Source organism: Acartia tonsa, chromosome 9, assembly GCF_053477335.1.
Source record: "Acartia tonsa isolate MP-2025a chromosome 9, ASM5347733v1, whole genome shotgun sequence".
NCBI lineage: Eukaryota > Metazoa > Arthropoda > Copepoda > Calanoida > Acartiidae > Acartia > Acartia tonsa.
This window is the reverse complement of record NC_137268.1, coordinates 47251274-47277412: the sequence shown is the minus strand read 5'-3', so window position 1 is coordinate 47277412 and position 26139 is coordinate 47251274. Positions and strand designations below refer to the sequence as shown.

At 30.8% G+C, this 26139-nt stretch overlaps 1 protein-coding gene across 2 annotated transcripts in view; it reads left to right on the top strand.

Moving 5' to 3' along the window:
• LOC145329099 (uncharacterized) overlaps positions 1-26139 on the top strand; it is a 264242-nt gene that overhangs the window by 155740 nt on the left and 82363 nt on the right. Inside the window, exon 1 of one of the 2 annotated variants that reach the window (XM_080173133.1) lies at positions 14876-15573. The exons of the other annotated variant lie outside the window; for it this stretch is intronic. Coding sequence (XP_080029259.1) covers positions 15400-15573 — 174 coding nt within the window. The 5' untranslated portion in view covers positions 14876-15399. Of the gene's footprint in view, positions 1-14875; positions 15574-26139 lie in introns of those variants that run through there. 2 annotated transcript variants of the gene reach the window in all.

The window sequence follows — 26139 nt, the reverse complement described above, 5'->3', positions numbered from 1 at the left end:
ATAATACTTTGGTAAAAATCAATAACATTTATTGTTTTTAATTTCAGCAAAAAAAAATTTGAGTCAAAGTAGAACTTTTCTGAATAGTTCTTGAGTGTGTGTGAAATTATAAGTAACTGTTCAACTTTAATGACCAGACAGGAGGAACAACCAAACATAGAAAGGGAACCTCACTATCTATCTATCTATTCCGAATAGGAAGTGGGAAAAGGAAGCACTATCTGTCTACCTAACTATCTATATATCAATATATCTATGTTTGCTCCTGAAAGGGAAAGTTGCAAAGGAAAAGGAAGATGAATTTCTCATAAAGCATATTTTGACCATTATTATGCTTGGTTTAAGGTTATTATTATTTACATTACTTTAATGTGCAGCAAAACTACTCTATAGATAATCTATAGGTAACACGTGTCGAAGCCATACTGGAAAATAAGTTATTAACTAAATAGAAGTATATCTTATAGAACTCAAGCCGTTCCAGGAATTTTGATACGAGATTCTTAGATAAGAAGTATGTCTAATATACTATTTAAAAACCAAACATAATAAATAAATAGATAGGTAGTTATAAACAAAACTTAAACAAGATAGATAGATAAAACATACTTTAATAGATAGATAGATATACAGAAACAAACACATATGGTTCCCATTCATTAAATCAAAATTATATTCACATACTTCAATCACTCATGGTTTAGGGATAATTTTAGGACAGATTTACAAGTTTTTTTTATAGTGCCAACAAAAATAACGTCATACAGGCCACCATTGATCATTTAAAATGTATACTGGCCTGTCATTGGTAACATAATCTGAGTATTGGCCTATCATTGGTCATTTGTATTGTTTGACTTGTATTTTATAGGCACTATAAAACGCTTCAAAGACTTAACTCTGAACCCACTGAATTCAGTTGTTATTGAGATCTTAAGCTCCAGACAAAAATCTTACTACTTTGTATAATAGGATATCATCTCGATAATGTCAATTATATTAACTCTACACATTGTCGTGTAGGTTGTGTGTATGCCAATGCCTAAACCGTGGGAGTTTACCAATACCATTACCATACATTACAAACATTGGATCTAGTCGGCTATACGGTGGAAGGTCTTTTCAGGAACTGTTTACAAAATAACTGCATATTAATGGGTGATTTTTTAACAAGGTAACTTCTGATTGGTTCATTTTGGCGGCATTTTTAATTCTTAAATTTAAAGTTGTATTATTTATTTTAGTAATTTTTAAAGCTGTTTGCGGCTAAACGGCTGCCCCATGGGATGATTTTAATTTATAGATAATCTAAAGAATGACGTTTGGTCGACTAAAGAGTAAAAAAAAACTATTTTTCGTATTTTCGACTTGATGCCAAACATTAAATACTATATATCAGCAAATAAACAAGAGAAATTTGTTTAAGAAAATGATGGAATAGTTATTTCTCGTATCGTATTATAAACGGCTTTCCGCGGATATAGAATCACTGAACAGAGTGACTTCTCTTTTATAGGGTAACTTCCTATACGTCCTAAGATGCTTTGAAGCTATCATATTTTCAGATTTAAGTCTTAGGATGGTCTTTTGCTATATACCCGAAATATAAAGTCCCTAGATGCTAGAGTTGCAGTCACTAATTTATTGTAAACGATTAATTATTGATAGCTTGTAATTGCTGCGCTACTTATGAACTTAATTGTCCTTGTTAGTTTAAAGTCACGTGTCCGCTATGAATTTATAAACAATAAACATCCTATATTTGATGACGATGGATAATAATAATAGCTCCAATAGATAGATAGATAGATAATAGCATTGAAAATTTTGATTAATAAGATTCTTGTGTGATGTCAACTTTAATGTTTAAACAAAACCAATAAGAATTAATTTTAAATAGCAACCAATTTTTTAACCTGATTGAAAACTCATAATTTAGGAGGGGGAGGAGGAGGGGGACAATGGCTGTATTTTTATTGAAATTTGATTGGTCGGTTCAAACTATCATTGACCAAACTTTTCAACCAATTATAATCTACAGAGTTAGTTATGTTGATCATCAGTGGAGTAACATTACTTTGTTGTATATTGCCTTTTCCCTTAAGATCTCAAAGTATTATAAAAAGGACTATTAAATAAATTATGTAGACCCTTCAATAAAAAAAATCCATTTATTTCATCAAAAAATAGATATTTTGCTATTTTACAAAAATATTGTGTCAAGCTAAATATTTTTTTTGGTCAAATTAAATAGCCAGGGGTTATTTGTATGTTTAGGAATTTATTTAGTTTACTCCCTTCCCTATAGATATTTATCCAGGGATGAGGGAAACACTAGATTGTACATTACACTGGACGGTACCCAAAGTTTAAGGCCACGTTATTTTATTCGTTGGCTCAAAAGCTTTGGGTATTTTTATTGAGTTTTGATTGGTTGTTTACAAATTTCAATATAATAAGTTAATTTCACTTATTAGCTGTATTCCTCTACATAATGATATTTTTTTTGTTATTGGGACCAAAAAGCTTTATTTATGTTTTGGGACGGTTTTAGTCTAATTTTTGCCCACTCTGCTTCGAAAGAAACTTCAGGATTAATATCTTTTTTCAATATTTCCTGAAAAAATGTATATTACTTTTGTAATATTTAAGATGTTTCATTGATTTTAACGAACAAATAGACAGACATTCCTATAATTTATTTGGATACAAGTTAAAAAATTTGGATGGGAAGGGTTATTTTCAGGAGTCATTTCTAATTGTAGGATTGAGGTATTCCTAAAAATTAAACTTAAATGGTCCTATGAGAAGCATTACTGCAGCAAAGGAGAACAGTATCGGTCTAATAATAGTCATATTGTAAAACATAAAGTTTGGACAACCCAGTGCTAATTTTAAAAAGTCTCCATGATTCTAAAACTTTGGGAACTAGTTTAAATTCCATTGCAACCTCCTCCCTGTAGAATTAATAAAAAGTGTTAAATATAATCCATAAATATATTTAAAACAAAGAGTTCATATGATAAGAACCAAAAGAACGGAGCCTTTGTGGTCAAATGTAGAATTTTTTTTATAAAAAAAAAGAAGTTCGCACCTACCGGGTGTGGGTTTAAAAATACCAAAAAGATATAGCCCAGTTCACAAAAACTCTCAGGTAACTTTAGGTTGTCCTTTAGGTCGGCCCTTTTTGTAAAGGTTTTTTTTTTATAGTAGTACGTGTTTAGGTTGAAATAAGGGAAAAATATCAGTCGACCTCTAAAATTATTGCTTTAAATATATAATTTTGTTTACATTTTAGTAAATGATGAAAGTCTATAAATTACTTTAGTCTCCAAAGTTTAATAACAGGTTATCCTATTTATTGGCTTAAAAATTAGTTACTTGATTAGTTTTTATAAACTAGCATTGTCAAAAATCTACTTAGAGAACATTTCTCAAGGTGTTTCTTAATCTATCATCCATTGTCTAATAGCTTAGTATACCTTTCAATACCTACTGTGATATTTGTTAACTTTTATGTTTTAAATTAAGCTGAAATAGACCCACACTCCTAACTTATTGACAGAACAAAGACAGTGATTTCATGGCGAACAAATTATGATAATAGCGTTAATACAAAATCTTTGAATATGATAATATGTGTTACTTCTTTACACGAATGGATTATTATTACTTGGATCTTGCACCAGATTATCATGTACTCAAAGTTCATTGTCACTGGCTGTAATAACAGTCCTCCAATCCATCCCCTCTCCTCTTACTGGATAAAAGAACTGACCAATAAGTTATGTCTATGTTAATAACCTAAATAGACAAAAATTTTCCACTGCCACAATATCTGCCATATTTCCATTTTAATATTACTTATTGATATCAAAAATATATATTAGAATCAAATTACGAAATTTATTATATTACTTAGCAACCTATAAAATTTAAATAGTTTGGAGAAACGCTGATAAATAAATAAATAATAATTATAAGTTATAAATAAGAAATGCTCTAAGCCAATACTAAAGCCAATAATTTTGCCTATGGGGGACATAGTTTTATATTTCGCCCGCAAATATAGATAAAAATTGTTCACAATAAACCGTTTTGTACTTCTTATAGGAATAGTAGCGAAGCTACTCATTAAGTTAAGATCGTCTGTTTTTTTTTCGTATTAATTCGAATCCGGTGGATAGGAACCGGTTCTTATCCATACGAAAAAAACTATGTCTAGCATCGTATTATATCCAGCTTTCTACGAATATAAAAATGTACAATCATAAGATTAAAACCAGTTTTTTTAGCCGGTGCCTTCGGCACCTCGGGGCTAAAAAAACTGGTTTTAATCTTATATTGTACATTCTATATCCGCGGAAAGCTGTTTATAATACAATACGAGAAATAACTATTCTATATTTCTTTTATCTCACATTCCGTTTTTGTTGTTAAGGGCTTTTTTAAACCCCTGCTTACTCAATTCCCAGTTCTATAATGTATTCTTTCTGTATGACTTAGAAACCAATTAATATCTGCTGGATTAGAACCGGTTATAAGCCATATTGAAAATTTTTTATCGTATCAAATTTTTTCCAGTTTTCGGTATCTCGGGGCTAACAAAACTAATTGTACATTTTTTATCCGCAGAAAACTGCGCATAATACATTAAGATAAGTTACTATAACACGAAACACTAGAAAGATTAGCAATATCATTATTTAATGTTTTCATAGGAATATTATTAGAGTAAAACAATAGAGGGGGAAGGGGTTAAATAACTGTATGTCCCCTTTCCGAGGACCCTGTCCCGACTTTCAATAGTGTCTTTAAAAATCAACAAATAGCGCAGGGAATATTAACACAGGAAAGTCGCTACAAGAGAGCAGAAACCAATTTGCTAGCAGACGAAAAAGGTCCACAACAGGAGGATTCAGGTAGTTGTCTGGTTATACATCTAAACTATATATCTATTGGAATCTTTATAAATACTGACCTTTCAATGTTGACATTGAGAAACATGTTTTCGATAATTCTGGAAATGACCTCAATGTATGGATGCTAATGTTTAATCTACTAAGCTATGGACTTTCGTGTCCTTGTTCTCGTGTATCAATTCCGCTTCCTTAATTTTTAGCCAAGTCTATTTCTTTAAAATTTTGTATTATTACATATTAACACTTAGGAGTACAGTTAGGAATTTAGCAGGGATCTAAAGGGATAAGACATTGGCCGATAAATTGATGTACATCACAATGATTACACACTAAATTACAGATTAAAATTAGTTGTTGAAACGTTTGAACACTCAACTTAATAAACCAACTAATCAAAGTTCAGTAAAAGTCCCAAAGTTGTAAATTTGCCATTGAATAAGAAAATTATTATGAAACTTTGGCGAATAGTGTATTAAACAACCCATTGTCTCCTCTCTCTCTCTCTGGAAATTTGGCCATTTCTAAATAAAATTCTTTACCTTTTTAATTTATAAATGGTGTTTGTCTGTCTGTCTGTTCTACTAGGTTTTTTTGAAAGCTCTATAGTGGCTTGAGTAAACCTTTTTATGTTTTGGGGGTTATTGAATGTATTCATGTATTTTTAAATATAAAAAAATAGGTAAAACCCTTATAAATTGTAAATAAGAATTAACAATGCGAAAATATATTTTTTTAAAATTATTTTATAAGATGAGTAATAATTTTAGTTGTTTTAGACTTATTTTACACAAGTCATGGAAAATTTTCTTCGTTTTTATTGTTTGGACTTTTTTTTCTTGTTAGAAGCGCAGCTACTCTATCCAGAAGTCTATCTGTAACATAAGATCTACTCTATATCTCTACTAGCGGCTTCGCCCCTAGCCTCTAGGGGCGAAGCCCCAAGAGGTGATAACATTTTTTTTGGCGAAATACGTAAAAGGACCAAGGAAATCTTCTACAAAAAAAAATGGGGGGGACTTTTTGTTTTGGGGGGGGTTGGGGGTGTCCCACCCCCCCAAGAAAATAGCCTAAAACAACCACAGGACCAGTAGGTATATTCGCTGAAGAGTAGAATCCGATCGGTTCAGTGGTTACTGAGATCTTAAGGGACGGACAGACAGACAGACATCATTCTACTTTGTATTATAGATTGTCCGTAATCGATCGTATTGGCGCATAATTAGGATATGGTATCTAAGACAAGTCTTCTGCTTTTTGGAGAAGTTTTTGTGTACTTGATTATGAAGTCTATAATAATTCACCTTTTGTCCGCCTGTCTGTTTATCTATACGTAATTTTTATCTAATCAGTTACTGTTTTTAAAAGCGAAGCTTTTCTATAATTAGGGTCGGTCCGTACGTCCGTCCGAGATAGATAGCTTTTATTCGTTAATTTAGGCATGTTAGAGTTGTCCTATCGATTTCAAACTTTGCATGATGATTCCTCTAGTAGTTAGGTACGATTTAGAAAGCATAGCAACTCTATAATCTTTAGTAGAATGTCCGTACGTCCATTTTGAACATGTTGATTTTTCTACTTTTTTAACAACAAATTTTTATGTGATCTGATTTTTGGTATATTGATTTCTGGGACAACAAAGAACAATATTATAAGCGAAGCAACTCTATAATCAAGTCCTAAGAATATAAGCATGTTCATAAGCATAATCCTGTATCAAGCAGTTTTTCAACAAATTTACTTACAATTTTGCTTCGACTATTATACTTTTATATTCTGATTGTTCATTTAAGACACTATACAAGTGTTAATGTCCGTTTGTCCTACCGTTTCAGTGCTTCGCTTTTATGGATGTTGTCCTCCTTGTTTCATTATGGATATTTCCATTCTTGCTATTCTCTGTTTTATGATATCATATTTCTATTTAATCTTGAAGTCATAACTTTAGTAGCGAAACTACTCTATAATTATGGTACGTCTGTCCGTCCGTTAAATTGTATATTGATGGATAATGGAATATATGTTTTTCCAGGGGCGATTTTTCCTTTGAGTGGTTTCTCCCATTTATTGTAATAAACCTTATCTGAACCTTCCAGAACCTCGTTATAAAGTATATATATAAACTATATCGGCCTAGCGGTTAGCAAGTTACTTAGGTACAGAGGGGACAAAAAGACATCCTGTTACTTTAATATGTAGATTAAGTTGTATTTGCTGCGCTTCTTATTTGAGTTATTCTCATTGTATAATATTTATTCAGAAACAATATTATATAATAATAGTTATTTCTTTAATCGTATTATAAACGGCTTTCCGCGGATATAGAATGTACAATTATAAGATTAAAACCAGTTTTTTTATCCCCGAGATGCCGAAGGCACGGGCTAGAAAAGCTGGTTTTAATCTTATGATTGTAGATTTTTATATTCGTAGAAAGCCGTTTATAATACAATGCTAGACATAGTTTTTTCGTATGGATGAGAACCGGTTCCTATCCACCGGATTCGAATGAATACGAGAAAAAGTATTCTTAGTGAAATTTAGAATATTTTTATTATTACGTAAATTACTTTTATGCAAAATTTTTCTTTATTTATTGTATCATAGGATAAAGAATACAAATTTAATGATATTTTATGAAGTTTTCTTCATTGTTATTAAAAGCGAAGCTTTTCTATAATTAGGGTCGGTCCGTCCGTACGTCCGTCCGTAACGGATAGCTTTTTTCGTTAATTTAGGCATGTTAGAATTGTCGTATCAATTTCATATTTTGTATGGTGATCACTGTAGTAGTTAGGTACAATTAAGAAAGCGCAGCAACTCTATAATCTTTACCAGAATGTCCGTACGTCCATTTTCAACATGTTCATTTTTTCATTTTTTAACAACAAATTTTTAAATGATCTAATTATCCGATTGATCTGATTTTTTATATACTGATTCCTGGGACAACAAAGTACAATATTATAAGCGAAGCAACTCTATAATCAAGTCCTAAAATGTAAGTATGTCCTTAATCATTATCCTGCATCAATCAATTTTTCAACAAATTTACTTACAATTAATATAGACTCATACACATTTATATTCTGATTATTTAGTTCTGACTATATACAAGTGTTAATGTCCGGTTGTCCTACCGTTTCAGTGCTTCGCTTTTATGGATGTTGTCATCCTTGTTTTTTTTTCAAAAAATAACAATTAGTAAAACAAACCAAGAGTTGTATGTAGAGTAGATGTACATAATTTATTAAAGTCTTAACAACATAAATTGCAGGCTCATATCTTTAATAGCAGCCGAGAAAGTCATATTTGTAAGAAGATTTAAATCAAGCATAATTTATGAACCGACTAAGATGTGGACGTTGGATTGTTTATTGCACTGGTCCCAAAAGTTTTGTAATAACGATTTCTTATTCATTGACTTAACAAATTTGGGGAGGTGAATTTTTATTAGTTGGATCATTAAGGTGATTGTTCAAACGTTTCAACCACTAATTGTAATCTACTGAAGGGGTTATTTTGAGTATCATAATTGAGGATGTGCATCAATTTATTGACCATTGTCTTATCCCTTCAGATCCCTGTGTAGAGAGCCTTTACTGTCGACAAAAATCAACAAAATGAAAAATACAAATACCATTATCATACTTATATGTAAACAATGATTCGCAAAATTCCACAAAACTTGTAAAAACAAGCAAAAAATAAATATCATTAATCTAAAATTAGCGGCATGTAAAAGTTGTATGTTTTTTTTAGTGCTTTAAAGAATTTTAATTTGTAAAGGTGTAAAATTATAAAAAGTCATGGTTTGGCGAAGTTTTTGCGGCACTGCGAAGATGCTCTAAAAGTCATGTGATAATACGCTGGCCCTTTATTATGTAACCGGTTCTAATCAAGCCTATATTAATCTGTTTCAATGTTATATACTGGAAAAAATCTGAAGATACAACTTGAGAAAATATAACAAGCAACAATATAAAATAGAACATTTAAGTATTATACAATAAACATAAAATAATTGTAAGACTTAGCCAAACAAAGAGAAGAGGAAAGTGATAATACGATCGCCAGGACATTCTAGGAAGGTATTGTAAATTCAAAACTGACGGATCTACCTTGGAACATTATCTAGTCATTAACCCTTACAGGTCGGGCCCCAATTCCCACCTTAATAGATCGGGGGGGGGGGGGGGGCTCCATGAGCCCCCCCCCCTCTATCTCGGCTCCTGGTACAGATAAAGACGTAAATTTTTTTCTGGTGGTTCATGTGTATTTTTAGAGAAAATTACTTTTTCTAGTCATAGCAGTCAGACCGCTCCTTAGCCGCTTTTTAGCGGCCAGCCGCTAAATTTTAAAACAGCTGTAGAGAGGCCAATTTTGCAGCTAGGATGACCAAATTTTAGGACGAACTTTTATTTTTCATAACAAAAAATTACTTTTTCTGATCATCGCCGAAAAACGGCAAATAACGGAAACCGCCATTTTCGGCGGTTACGGCGGTAAAACGGCGGTTGGCGGCGCCATTTAATATTTTTATCTGTTTATTATTGCTCAAGGATTTACCAAAAAAAAATATAGGTCTCTAGCTGTAATAGAAGCCACGATATTCATGATATATGTCTGTAGTAAAAGCCGGACAAAAATCGGTCATAAACTCGGTCAGGGAGCGGTCAAACGGTCATAACACCACTTTTCTCAGAGGGTCATTGATATCTAAGTATTCACCAAAAAAATTTTAGGTTTCAATCTTATACACAAAAGTCATAATGTAGAAATTAAGATTTATTTAGAATTTTTTCGAATTTTTTTGCTACCCAACCGACTTTGACCGGACACCACGACCGACACAGACCCGATATCCTTATAAAATCAACTCTTGCCGACGTATAATTACTAAACTTAAAAAGTCATGAAGTTACAGCTCTCCATCTTACCTACAAAAAAAAATGAGATTGAAAAAACTAGAGGGAGGGGCTCTTGGAGCCCCCCCCCCCCCCCGATCTGTAAGGGTTAAATTGACTGTATGTCTACTTTCCAAGGACCCTGTGCCGAATTGCAACTGAATCTTTGAAAATCAATTAATAGCGTCGGGATTATTAACACAGCCAAGTCGCTACAAAAGAGCATAAAACAATTTGCTAGCAGACGATAAAAGTCCTTAACAGGGGGATCCAGGTAGTTGTATGGTTATACATCTATACTATTTATTGTTAAAAACATTCATTAAGAAAAATGTCATTCATTAAATTACTTTAAGTAGAAAATGTAAACTTATCAACTTTCACTAAATGTTTAATAAATAACCTGAGAAAAAACTGGTAAAAATGTTCAACAAATCATGAATTGTCAATCAGTCTCGCTTAAAAAACAACCATTTTTTCCCATTTCTTATAAGAGCATGCCTTGGTACAAAAATAGATTCAAATTGATTTAAATCCTTTAAAATCAAAAGTTAATAAAATTTGAGAATATTAGCTTGTTGTTTGTATAGATGTATAATCAGACATCTACTTGGCCTAGGGGGCGAAGACCCTATTCGTTCGCTAGCAAATTGCTTTTTTTGTAGGGACTAGGCTGTGTTTATATTTCTGATATCAAAGACCCAATTAATCGGGACAGGGTCCCCGCCTTGTGAGTAAAGTTACATATAGCTCGTGCCTCCTATTCTATTTTTAGAATTTTGTCTGTAATGTAAGAACACTTTGTCAATCAGTGATAGATAATCTTTAAAATCATGGAATAGGACATGCATAACGATGATAAAAAATTTAGTTTTAGAACCTTTTTCAATTTCATTTCAAAGTAATCTTTACCTGTGTTGTATGAAACTAACGGCCGAACGTCAAGCATCTAGGGTCATCTTAATCTTTAGGAAGAAAATAGCTTAATCACTGGACGTAAGTAAAGCTTTCCTAAATGGGCATTAAAATGTCCTATTAAGAAAACAAAACCTATTTGTTGCTATTGACCCCTTCTTATTGGCCATAAAGTTTATTTTAGAACGCATATTCTGATTGAAAAAGCCTAGGAAATTTATTCAAGACACAAGCTACATCTTCACTATAACGTGCCAACTTAGTTAGAACAAAAAAAAACAGTTTTTAGCGAAAACATTATCTAAGAATTTGAAGTCATGAGACATTGGGCTGTTTTTAACTAGTTCCCAATATTTTATAATAATTTTTCCTATTCGTTGGCTTGACAACTTTGGTGGTTTTTATTGAATTTTGATTAGTTGGTTCATTAAGTTGAGTGTCCAAACTTTTTAACCAATAATTGTAATCTAACGCAGGGATAGTTCAGTTTATCATCATTGGGTATCAATTAACGGCCATCCCTTCTGTACTAAACCTAATCATGAAAAAGCAACTATATATAAAGTAGCTTTGCTTCAAAGGAAAAACGCGCATTCATTAATCGTAAAGTTTCCCATATGCTAAAAATAAGTTTTGTTCTATTGAAGAAAATCTAAACAAAATCAGAGGTGCTTATCCTCAAAGTGTCTAGCGAGCTAAGAAACCCCCTTTATTTTCAACACAAAGGACGCGGTTTTTTTGTGCTTGATTAGACACTTTCAAGGAAACCAATCAATCGGCTTCTATATAAATGTAGACTTTTGAAATTATTTAAGAAGATTATTGTTTTTTTTTATAACCAGCTTTGCAAAGGAAGGGATGGTGGGTGGAAGGGGGGTAAAATTTATATCAGCTACTATCCAAGATAGACTTTTGAAATTAATTGTGAAGATTCCCTTAATTATTGATCATTTATATGCTTGTTTGTTCTATAATACGTGAATGAAAAGGGAGTGATATACTCAGGGGCTTTATGATATGCTTCCTGTGACTTGTCAAATCTTTATTCGCCACCAAATAGTGACCCGTCCCCCTGGAGAATCGCTTGCACACCACTTTATGCTTCTGAACTTTTGTGAAAATTCTCCTACATTATGTATCTACTCAACAATCTACTTTGTCTTTCATCAATATTTTTACAAGATAATAGTTATTTCTCGCATCGTATTATAAACGGCTTTCCGCGGATATAAAATGTACAATTATAAGATTAAAACTAATTTTTTTAGCCCCGTGGTGCCGAAGGCACGGGCTAAAAAAACTGGTTTTAATCTTATGATTGTACATTTTTATATTCGCAGAAAGCTGGATATAATACGATGCGAGAAATAACTATTATCTTGTAAAAATATTGATGCTAGACATAGTTTTTTCGTATGGATGAGAACCGGTTCCTATCCACCGGATTCGAATGAATAAGAGAAAAGCTGTTATTGTTATAGGGGAAGGATTAATTTGCCTGCTATTTACATATCCCTCCATCCCTGGTTTAAGAGGAATTGTATGAATTGAATATAAATTAAAATGCCTGAGTATGATAAGTAATATATAAAATTATTATTTAGTGTTGCATGTTTATCAAAAAAATGTCAAAGTCATACATTTAGCGGTACAGTGTCAATACAAACCATCTAATCCTTATAAACTATAAGCTGCTGTTATGTAAACATATGAGTAAATTTTAGGGAGGGAGGGGGACCCAAAAGTGTTATATTAAAGTTTTCTTACTCGTTGGCTTAACAACTTACATACAGTTATTTAGCCCTTTCCCCCTTTACAATATAACTTTAATATAGAGAGTAAGCTTTTTATAACACACTTTACGTAGTAAAACTCAAGGAAAACTGATTTAATAAAAAGGTTGAAAATTATATAACTTGTAATAGTGCTTATTTAAACTAAAATATTTCCGCAGTCAACTGTAATGCAGTATTTCTTGTAATTATTTATAAAGTACACCAAACATTTATAATCAAAAAAGAAAATTTAAAGTTTAATTTTTTTGCAAGACAAAAAAAGATTTGGAATGGACAATATAAAATAATTTTAATTCTACTAATATAAGTAAACCTATGGTAAAGACATACATATTTCTATATTATTCAAACCATGAAAGTTTTAAGTTTCATGAAAGTAAATTTCAAGCAAGTCTAAGCTTTTTGTTGATGGGGGGTAAAATGGAGGGTTTAAAAGGTTCGAGGGGGTAATTTATTATTTTCTTTAAAGTTTGAGGTGGTTAAAATGAGGGGTTTTAAAGTTTGAGTGGGTTAAACACCCCTTTTACTTTACACCCACCCTTGGACGTTTGACTTTGTTTGAATTTGGTTTTTGTTTAAGAACCTTTGTCTTTGAGTCTTTAAAGGATAGTTTTTGAAGAATGTACAAAATTGAAGAAATTTCCATAAATTAAAAGAGGTTAAAAAGTACAGATGGATAATAAAGTCATCATGCAAATGTTTAATCACCCTCACACACACACACAAATACACACACACACACACTCACACACACACATACAAATAAACATTGACACATAAATACCTAAGCAAAATTTACTATAAAATTGTTAAAAATCCTTTTTTTTAGGAGCAAAGTTACTCTATAATTAATCTTTATCAGTTGGTATGTCAATTATTGATAAGCAATTAAATGATACTTTTGGCAACTTATAATTTTGCTAATATTTGATTGCCAACAGCAATTTTGAATGAACAATAGTGTATATGTGTAATACGTCATATTAGTACTAAGCTCATGTTACCTTTACTTACAATAAAACATCAGTGGATGTAGAATATATGTGGATATGACAGAGGAAAAATTGTCGTCAATTTACTTTGCTAATGTTTTTCTCATTTATTGGTCAGTTTATTCATCCAATAGGAGGGGAGGGGGGTGGTGGAGTAAAGAGGTTGGATGGTGTAATCGTTATTTTAGCCTGCTGCGTGTTTCACTTTATTAGAGAATATGAAATTTTGTGAAGGATCAAAGTAATGATATATCCATTATAATATCACCTACCAACATTCTTACCCCCTTATGCTAGATAACAAGTGAGTTTCACCTACAATTTCCTTACATCAAATGAAATTAAGCTGCTTCCATAAATTTTAAAACAAATTTCTTCTGGTTGTTTTAAAAGCTCTGGGTACTTTCTAGAAGTGTGATATGATTTTTCAACCAATTTTAATCTACATAAGTTTACATTCGGGGATATACATTAATTTATCGACTATCCTTCAAAAGATAATTTGAAGATTTTAGGAAGAATAAAATTTAGTCAAAATCCCTTCAATGAAACCTATAGTTTTAAATTTAGTTTGATTTTTTGAATGTTGGGACAGTTTTTGACAGTAGATTGTGATACTAAAGTTGAGGAAACAAGTAGGCATATATACTTGAAACTTTAGACCAGCCAAATGGAACTTTTTGGAAAATTGAAGTCAACTGTGCATGACAATAGAAGGATGTCATACGATGTAATCAAAAAGTCATAAGCATAAGGTTTTTTTTTTAAAAAGGGTGTAAGTGTTATACATGCAAGATTTCTATGTCAAAATTTTTAAAATAAGTTAATAAGCAAGGAGATTAAAGAAGATTTGCCATTATGGACAAATTAATATCTCGTAAACTTTCTCAATAAAAAATTAATTATGAATTATTTTTGTTGTATTATAGAACAACTTTGGAATATATGGATACGTCACGAGTTAAACCAATACACAGATATCTTACTTTGTGCCCAACCAATCAAAATTCAGAATTACTTGAGAATTTAGAGAAGACCTCTCTTCCTTGCCTTACCCTGTATAGGTCTTAATTTTTCACCCTCTTTTGTTTTCCTCCTCATGTAACCATTCCCCTTTGCGCGCTCCCGGGTGTTCTGGCAAAAAGGCAAACTTACTAAATCAGCAATTGTGATATGCATGAAAAAAATCTAAATAATAAAATCTAGAATCATAAATAATTTAAACAAAATTTTATAATAAACATACAACTAAGGATTAAGGTTATTTTTACGTATTTTAATCTGTTTTGTAGACTAACCTTCTCTCTCTCCCATCCCTTGCCTCTCACGCAATAATCAGTCAGTCGGAGATTTGAACGCGCCGCTACCACTTCCGTTACGTGACGTCACAACGTGAATGCGTGTGTGTTGTCCGTGCGTGAGTGTACACTACAGAATAATTTGCGGATTTTTTATTATTAAAAATTGTTCTCGCGCATTTTTGTGTGTAAATTAAATTGTGAAGATTGCAATTTATCCAGCATTTTGTTGGCTTTGTTGTGTGAAATAAGGTTTTATTATTTATTTCTGTCTACGATTTATTGCATCAATGAATTAGATAGATAGATAAATATACACGGATTAGAGGCCGGCATCGGATATTTACGTAAACAGAGAGGGGCAGTGAAATATACATGAACATGTGTTTTTTAGTGTTCAACAGAATGTGAACGACAAAACAACTGTTAATGTGACGTAAAAAAAGAATATTTTTGTGTATTATATTGAAAATATATATTACAGTTGCTATTATGTCAAAATTATTCAAGCAACTTTACAATTAAAGTGAGAAAATTATGTTGATACGAAGTCCCCCCAAAACGGAGCATGAATGATGAATAAATGGTTAGGGGAGGGCGGAGGAGGGAGCACCTCCCCCCTGCACCACCCCCACCACCACCACGCCCCCTACGAGGGCGGAGGCTATGCCAGCCACTTGACTGGGGGAGGCACCACCCCCAATAGTTATCACGGGGATACGTTTGTGCCCGCCGTTGTCTTCAATGTAAGATTTTTGTTCTTGTTTTTAAGTTTACCTCCAACAGTTGCTGCGCTACTTATGGACATATTTGTTCTTATTATTTGCTTTTATTTAATATCATATTCCAAAAAAGTGTTAAATTATTAATATTGAAATGAATTGACATAAGATTAATATACCTAACCTATGCAGCAGGGGCGTCCAAGCTTTTTAATTTTGGGGGGTAAAATTTTTTAAAGGTGGGGGGGCAAAATGAAAATTTATTTTTGGGGGTGCCTACGGCACCCTCAAATTCGTTTGGGGGAGGGGGGTAATCGCCACTCCCCCCCCCCCTTGGACGTCTATGCTATTCAGAATACGTATTTTGTGAATTTAGGAGTAGCCCATAAAGGTGTACTTTCACATACGAATAGCATTTTATTTTCACAAACAATAGCATTACATGAGAGAGAGTATTTAATGATGAGAGGAAAGGAATACAACGCTTTGTGCTGTTTGAATCCGAGAGGGAGTGGACATTGGGATGTTTATTACAAAGTTTTCATATTCGTTGGCTTAGCAACTTCGGGGACTTCTATTGAATTTAAATTGATTAGTTCATTCAGTTGAGTGAACCAACCACTAATTGTAATCTACTGAAGTGGTAATTTTGTGTATAATCATTGGAAAGATATTTCTTTTAATCGGTCATTGTCTTATCCCTTTAGATCTCTGGGTTCTGATGATTAAATAGTATGATACATTATTACATATGCGGAAGTGAATGACCACCGCTCATGAATGAGAAAGATAGGAAATGAGCAATTATATGAAATTTACCTCAGAAAACTGTCAGCTGATTTTATATCTACCTTACTTTTATTCATTTTGACAACTTGAATAGTTATTTATCGCATCGTATTATAGACAACTTTATATATTTTATATGAAATGAAAAATTATAAGATCAAAATTTGTATCATATGATTTTTTTAAATATTGATGAAAAAAAATGTCCTTAATACGAGGCTATATAATCTTTCAATTAAAAACTTTGAGGACTTGAATTTTGATTGGATGGAACAAACTAGCAGTCTCTTTAAATAATTTAAAAATCAATGAAAACTCTGGAATTTTACCTTTTTTATTTCTTTCTTTTTGATTTTCTAAAAAGTAGACAAAAAGATTTTTTTTATTGTGATTATATAATAGTCTTAAAATCGGCCTAATTTCCCTATCTAAATAATTTTCTAGGTGTGCATTTATTTTAGATATTTTACATAATCAAATTATTAGACATGCATATTTTTGCATTTAAATAAACTATCTCTTCAATGGATTTATTATCATTTGGATCTTACACCAGATTATCATATACTCTACTAAAGTGAAACTTGCAGCGGGCTAAAATAACGGGTTTTCACCCCCTATACCCCATCCCCTCCACTCCTAATGGATGAATGAACTGATCAATAAACGAGTTTCATGTTAGCAACCTTAATTGACGACAAATTTTACCCTATCATAATATCTACGCATTTCCTACATCCATTATCTATTCGCCTATTTAGCCATGTTAGAATTGTCCTATCAAATCAAAACTGACATTGGATTTCTGTAAAACTAAGTAAATGTTCGTTTGACAATCTGATTGTTGGGCTTCGCTTTTATGGATCTTCTCATCCTTTTTATTTCATTAAAGTCTTGTTGAGAATATAAAACTCAGCGGAAAGGAATGCACACCCTCTAAATATTGCTTTATAATGTGCAAGTTTTACTGGGGTAATTCAAAACAATCAATTCTAAATATCGATTGCTTAATTTTACTCAGAGGCATGATACAACGATAAATGCTAATTTTTTTTATGGATTAAACATTACTATAAAGTACGATTTTCTTATTGTTTTTTAATCAGATTTAGACAAAAAATCAAGTATTACTGAATTTATAAAAAGCTTTTTTTTAGTAATTTGTCTTAATTCTCTAATAAAGTGAAATTTACGGCAGGCTAAAATAACGATTCCCCCTTCCACCCACCTTACCCATCCCCTCCATCCTACTAACTAATAAACAAGTTCCATGTTAGCAAGCTAAATTTACGACATTTTTAGCTGTTTAAATATAATTTTGTAGGTTTAATAGATCCACTTATACATTTTTATTTTTGTTTATGTTATATTCTACTTATGGATATTATTGTTCTTGTTTACAAATCACAATTTACAACCGTAAACAATAAAAAAACATTTAGTCTTAGTATAAAACTCCCATTTTAAAACAAAGAGTATTTGAATAATTTCTTTTTTTGGGCATTAATTGTTTTATAATATACATTGACTACTTTTGTCATTCCAAGAACATTTACTATTTATTTTAAAAGCAGAGCCTATTTACTTTGCCGAACTTCCGCCTGTAAAGAATATATGTAATAGTCCATACGTTTATTTCACTCTAGAGATTTGTTCTTGTCCTTTTGTCTGAATTATTATGCTTTGCTTTCATTAGTAAAAAATTATTTGTTTTCCAATTTGTTATATATAGTTAGTAATTAATATTTTATTTTTTATTGAATTTGAAATATTAATATTAAAACAATTAAAGAAAGAAATTTCCAAATTATTTAGCAAAACATATTTTATCTAGCTAAGCCAAGGCTGAATTATAAAATGAATAATCTACGTTTTTACAATAATGTTAAGTAAAACTTTTGTACCGACTTAGCTTTGTTTATATTTCCGACGCTATTGGCTGATATTCAAAGACCAACTTGAGAGTCGGCACAGAGTAAAGTTACATGTACCTTATACCTCCTCTATTATTTTACTTTAATGTGGTTATAAAAAATAAGTTTTAAGACAGCTGTATATTACTTTTTTTTATCTATCTTAGAAACGGTTATTATCGAGCTGAAATTAATTTAATGCATATTTTTTTATTCTTTAAAAATGTTCGATGTTAAATTAAGACTTTTTTCAACAAATATTATTCTTTTTAGAAAACTTTGTACCTTAAAATTACGTGTTCAAAATCTAAAATACTTGATAATAAGTTTAAAATAGCTTAAAACCTAGCCGTCATAGCAGACATCCTTATTTTGCTCTTAAAATTCTTATTTTGCTCTGTTTTATATAAATATACTTTGAACATTGACAAAGAAATAAATTTTTCTGCCTTACTTCTGGGAAAACTCTTTGAAGTTACCAAATGATAAAAACTTAAATTTTAAAGTTTGAAAACTAATGCAATTACAGCTGAATTTCTGCTTTAAGTTATCTTATTTCAAACTGTAATTTGCAATAGACAGAAGACTATAGAAATCGTCCAAAACTTTAATCTAAATTATTCGCTGAAGAGGTTTTAGGATTCGTAGATTTCTCAGTAAATTTTAAAGATATTTTGATGAATAATTTAATTTGGAATTTCTAAGCTATGAGGCATAGCTTTAAATATAATTTTTTAGTAATTTGTTTCATTTATATTCTGATATTAAATTCCTCAAACCTACCATCAAATGTTGTCATCCTTCTTAAAAAAACATGTATATTTTCTTTTGTGAATTTTAGCCTTTTGGTACTACCAATTAAATCTTAAATAAAATAGTGATTCATATGACAATACGGCAAATTGTTTCAAGCGTTGATTGTAACAATCTCTTTAACTTTTACTTTATAGGAAGTTAGTTTATTTCATTTTCAACTATTCAAGAAAGAAAGCCTTAATACAAGTTTAATTTATATCTAGCATTAAGAGCCTTAAAATTTAATGGTACTAGAAAAATAGCTAAAAACATGTGAAGTTTACTTTCATTATACAAACCCAATCAGTTCAGTAGTAATTGAGATCTTAAGCTTAAGACAAAAAAATACTACTTTATATTTTAGGATTACTGCTCATTAGTCAATATTTTCGTTCATTTGGGATTCGCTGATACAGATATTGTCATCCTTGTTTTTTTTGCAATAAATTAATTTCCTTCACTTTTCTGGTTGTAAAGCCATTATTTCAATTACAAAAGACGAACAATTTTCGGGTAGTAGCTTAAGACATAGAAAAATAGATCCTCTTAAAAATAACAACAGATATAAGACTATAAATAGCGCAGAAATAACAAGTTAAAAATATTTTAGATTAGAAAACAATAGTTAGTAAATTTATCTAAAAGACTTATTTATTAAAAGAGAGTTTTGAATCTCTGTTGTAAGCGTATTGTTCTGTTCGTTCCCTACAGTACAAACAATCGGACATTTGTTATGTATAGAGTAGTTAGGATAATAAAAAAAGTATTTTACAATTTAAAAATCAAATGGTTTTCCAGCATAAATGTCTGTTAATAGCTAAACAGCTAAACAAACAAAAAATTGTAATGCGAAAAACGTGTAAACAAAATTTAGAAAATCTATAAACTTCCAAAGTTGATGAAAAAAGTAACAATTTTGATTTATGCTTTTTTCATTTACTAGTGGCTACGCCCCTAGAGGCCTCTAATTCTACGGGCATTTTAGTTTAAATAGTTATGAACCTTCCCAGGACAAAATCCTTATGTACAAACATACACACAAACATACATACAGAAACATAAACATCCTGTTACTTTTAAATACGGATTTAACTGCTTTTGGGAACTAAGGTACAATTTTCGAGCATTCAACTTTAAAAAAATTCTTGGGTAAGTTTTCAAAATCATAAAATACAATATTTACTCTCATAGAAGATCTTTGAAAATGCATGTATGTGGTAGGCCTTTTATGCTTATATGCATGTACGAGTAGGCCTATATAGGCAGGGCACATGGAATAAGATTCTCATAAACAATTTTCAAAACCAGTTACTTTTAAGTAGCTGTACTCAAAAAGTGTCTCAAAAAGTCAGCCATGTAACGTCATAAAAATAAGGGAATATCAATATCTTTTTTAGGGGTTTTCTTGCTCATTTCTCCTTTCATTCCTCATTTTTATGACGTCACAAGGCTGATTCTTTGAGACACTTTGTAAGGCCTCTTACATTGTATGCTTGTTATTGCTAAAATGAATTTATTGAGTTTACAAAAATGAATGTGAATTAGTTTTCCTAATACAATTTACTGGCATTAAAAACGCATGTATGTATGTAGTAAATATGCGCTTTTCATGTAATGTGTACTACAGGCAAAATATCAAACACTTTCAAATTCCGCCAAAATACCATAAAGATTAATAGCAGCTGTACCCTAGCATCTAAGAACTCTGTAATCAAAAGGTTGATAGCCTGAAACCATCCCCTGGCTAAATTTTAAAAATAAAATAGCATAAAACCATCATTTTAGACAATTGACAAAAAAATAAAAACCTAACTTCTTTATAATATTGGTGTACAGTCCTTTTCGTGACAACGCCTCTTAAGAGGCGTTTCGTCGTATTTTCACAGTAGCCTTTCTAGCCCCTGCGGGCGGCTCTACCCCTGCGGGGCCAATTGCCTAATCCTGCGGGGCAATCACCTAACCTAAAATAATCAAAAAATTCAATATTGGATTATTTTAAAATACCTTTCATAGAAATACCTCATCTAATTTGACATTTTGAAAAAGAAAATTGCTAAAGCTAACATTCACTGAATTTTAAACAGCTATTAAATTGTTTTATTATGATAGCTATCAATCAAACCAAGATAATTTAGAAAAAGAAAAACAGAAAAAGTAATTTTATGAGAACCTAAAGTTTCATGAATACATTTTTTTTGAAAATTTCAGTAGCACGATTTGAAAATGTAATTTAGGTCAGGGAAGGGGATAAATATCCTAAATATTAGGGCTGGCAGCTGCATTTTTTATATAGCTGTTTTGCTGTTGTCAAGCTGCTGATTGTTTAATAAGCTGTGGCTGCCTTCAAATTTTCAGCTGTTCTCTGACAGTCATAACTAGTAGCATAGTGTCGACATCTAATTTCAAAGGTCTTCATGTTGGAAATGAATAATAAAATTAAAAGCTTATACATATTACTAGGGAATTTAAGGTAAATGATGACAAACAAAATTAAACCTTTTTGTATATAGACATTATTGGTTCAAAAGTTTGAACCAACCAATCAAGATTGTATTAAGTGATTACAGTTCTTAGAATAATTTGCTATCCAATGTTTCCTTCCTTCTAGTATATTTTTTTATGCTATTCCTATTATTTAAAATACTCTTATAAGACTCTATAATATAAAAACAAACTTTTGTTTAAAAATTGCATTATTTAATAATTTAATGAATAAAAAAAACTTGTTACGTTCTATTACAATAATGATTTAACCTAATTTTTGTGAAAAGTAATAATTCATAAGAATAAGTTTTATTATTACATCTAATTTGAATTATTATTCAATCTGAAAAAAAGAAAAATATTGAATTACAAAAATACAGAAATCGAGGCTTCTCTGAATTTACATTATCCTTTCATTCATTGGAAATTCCACTTATTCCAAAAGAGGACCACAAATCATTTTTTTTTAGAATAAGTGTAATCTATTTAATTCTTATTGTAGGTTAGGTATTATGTAAGTAGAAAAAGGGCTCCGCAGGCTAAAAACACTCTTCCTAAGTGGAGGCTTTAGGTTTCGGTGTTCAATTTATGGGTTCGAGGGATATGCCCAATAAATATATTCAAAAATAAAAGTTACATTATTTTGGAATTTAACAGCTTTTACATCTCCTTTTAAAATATTTAGCCTGTGCTATTTTTGCGTTAAAACTATCCTTGTTAATACTTGGAATTAATTTTATAACTATGATTCAATAATATTATGCAAAGCAGAAAATGTATACTTTGAACTAAGGTGTTCCAGTCATTCAGCCAAAAAAGTAGGGGTAAAATAGTCAAAGAATAAATAAAAAGGTTTTCTGAAGGCCCGGACTAGAATAAATTTTATGATTTTTGCTTTAATATTTGTAGAAAGTTGTCAGTAATGTTATGCTATACATGATTTTTCAGTATGGCTGAGAACCGGTTATAATCAAGCGGATAGTAATCGGTTTTGAGCGCCATACTGGAAATGAAATTATGATTCTTCTCATTTAAGGAAGAAAGCTGTCTTTAATAACTTAAAACTTTGATGGGTAGATTAATTTTACATTGCCTATTATTGCATTATTCATTCAAGTATTTATAGTCTTTTAACTTTTATTTTATTTATTATTATCTAACCTAGACTCTAAAAAGGCATTATTTGACTTATAAATTTGATGTAATTTCGGTTATTTTATGTAAACACATTTGAACCTTTTTGTTTGATAATATGTGAACTATTGAACGGTTTTGTGTTTATAATCATCCACCAATTGACATCAGTTTTCCAACACGGACATGTAATATGTAAAAAAAAATTATAGAAAAGTACAGACACAGATTTAACAAATATAAGTTGATAATAAAAATGAGAGCCATTTGAATCTAAATGAAAAGAACATGTTACCCTTTTTTTTACATATTTTTGACAGAATTAGAGGTTTTTTTAACAGCTTATTTTAATTATCAATAGGTATGTTACTTCCCGTAAAAAAATTTTATTTAATCTTTTTTCCCAATATTGCTTTGAAACCGATTAATATCCGGTTATGAACCATACTGAAGTAGTTTTGTGGACCGGTCTTTAGGCGCTCGTGGCCAACAATACTTAAATAAATTATTTTCTTTATTTTTAATTTTACTCTCCGCGGAAATACGTAAGCAACAAATAACTATACTGCTATTTAATTTTGATTATACATTTTACTATCTTTGATTATTTTGCCTTGCTAATGACTTTTGGGGGTCATGGGATAATTTTAACGGAATACAATGAAATTGGTTGACGATTAACGTCTTCAAAAAAAGAACTTAAGCAATTTTAAAAGTCGTAATAACTTTGAAATGAAAAACTAGCGACTCAGACACAATTCTTTACTAATAGCATGAAACTGTAGTTTTAATATATATCTATCTAATATTTGAAAATTATTTATAAGTATCCTAAATTTATTGAAATAATGTAAGTATGTAGTTTTCCTTCTTTAAATAGTATTATTTTTTTTAAATTTTAGGTAAGTTGTTTTAAATCAAATGGAAAAATGGATTCTTTGATTTTGGTATTTATCTATAATTTTCTTCCTGCTTTTGATATTTTGTCATTAGTATGACTCATTTGAATGGTGGAAAAGTTAGTGATAGTGGCAATGTCTTTTATTGGAGCAGTTGTCATATCTCTGTTTCTTGTACTGTAATCTAAAGGGATAAGACAATGGCTGATAAATTATGTTATTCCCAATGTTAAAATTACCCCTTCTGTAGAATACAATTAGTGGTTGAAACGTTTGGACACTCAACTTGATAAACCAACCAATTAAAATTCATTCAAAGTACCCAAAGTTGATAAGCCAACGAAAAACGTTATTATAAAACTTTGGGGACTAAAGAAATAAACAGCCCATTGTCCCCTTTTTCTCTCTGACTGTAAGCCACGCTTCTAAGCACAACATTATTCTTGACAGATTAAAATTGACAATTGATAGCAATTAATCATCTATTCTAAGTGTTTTACTGTAATTATCTTTCAATTAAACTTAATTTTATTCAAATTTTAACCAATGAAACAAAGAAAATTAAAAAATGGTGTTCTGTTGAAACCGTGTAATGCTTATGGTATTTGTAAAATAGCCAACGTACACTTTCTATGTCATATCTTTTCTTTTTGGTATCTTATACAAAATGTTAGAATTACAAAGAGAAAAAACTATATATTTCGTACCAATAATCAATTTTACAATGAATTTAATCAGTTCCAATTTTTTGCTAGTTTACTTGAACACCCTAGAAAGTAATCCACCAATTTTAGAAAGACAATGGCCGTTGCTTTTTGCTTTTAACAGGGATAAAGGGAAGAAAGAAAAATAAGTGGAAGTGTAAAATCTTCAAGAATATGGCTTTAAGATGAAAGAATAAAAATGATTTATTGATTATATCTAATATTGTAGTTTAGTTTATAAGCTAGAAGAGTTATTAATGTAATAGACTGAGATATAAACCAGGGAGGAAAAGGACATTGGGTTGTTTATTACACTAGTTCCCAAAGTTTTATAATAACTTTTTCTTATTCGTTGACATAACAACTTTTGGGACTTATCTTGAATTTTGATTGGTTGGTTCAATTAGTTGATTGTTCAAAGCTTTAAACCTCTAATTGTAATTTACTTTACACATTTGATAATTTGTGTATAATTTTTTGGGATTGTACATCAATTTATAGCCCAATTTTTAATCCCTTTAAATCCCAGTACGTCAAGCATATGCATGTTTTTTAGAAGTTTAGAAGGAATAGTCCTTTAGGCCTGGCTTTAAGTGAAAATATGTCCCAGGGGTAGGACATGTTATTTACCTCTGTATGTGAGTGCTTGTACTGTATTAGTTTTCAATTTAAACTGTATTTTATATGGTTTAATAAAACATATAGTACTTGCAGACTCAGAGCTTATATTATAACATTAAACCACTAGTATAGCGACTGCACCCCTAGCATCTAGGAGCTCTGTATGAGAATGGGTAGAACTAGAGCCAACAACAATCTCAAGACTTCTATTTTAAATGAAAACCCTAAAACATTCCAAGGTCCCCTAAAGTAAAGGACTCAGTCAAGCTTTGAGTTACTAAAAATCTCAGCTTCTATGAAAGACAGAGGTCATATTTTTGCCTTAATTATAGGGAAACGATATGAAGCAGTTGGCCAGATTTTTTTTTTTTGGTTTGGTTTGGTTCCTCCCCCCCCCCCCCCCAATTTCTTCGGTGCTAGCAAGATTCTTTGAAGAGACAGGCATATGGATTTTGGAAACTTTTAAAGTATTTTAAAGAGTAGCTGAAATTTATAGACTAAAATGATATCAAAAAGATCTATATTGTTTTATATTCCCAACAAGTGTATATAATATTTTAGCAAAAAACATAAAAAAGTGTTAATACTATTGTTATTCAGATTATACCTTTTAAAAACATCAATCGATTTTATGCATTTTTCATCTATAAATCTAAACACCTGTTTGATTGTTTAGTAGGGGTTGCGCCTCTATCATAAAAGGGGTACCTATAGAAAGCAATGCAAAGAAATAGCCTAAAACCATTCCAAAAATCAAACTTACTAAATAGCCCAAGATCATTACGTGAGCTATTTAAAGCTTCCATTTAATGGAAAACTCAATTATTTCAATTTTTAATCGAAATATTAAGCTACAGACAAGGAAACCTTACTACTTACTGGTATTATTGATTTTATGATTTGTATTTTATTGTGGGTTGAAAATTGTCTATATACCATGAGGTATATTATGGCGCAGAACCAGTTCCAATTCAGCGGATATGAATCGGTTTTGAAACCATACTCTAAACCTCTTCAACTTTAGGAAACAAAATCAATTGTTTATTCCTTTCTACCCCTAATTAAAAAACTTTTTATTTTTTACTAGATTATTTTACAGTATATTTATCCATAACCTTTACGGTAATAAATTTTATTACAATTTTTCAAAAACAAAAACAATCCCTAAAAAATCCACACTGGTGGTGGTTGGTTGAAAAAGAAATGCTTTGTTAATTATAGACATTAAGATGATATCATTCAAATTTTGGT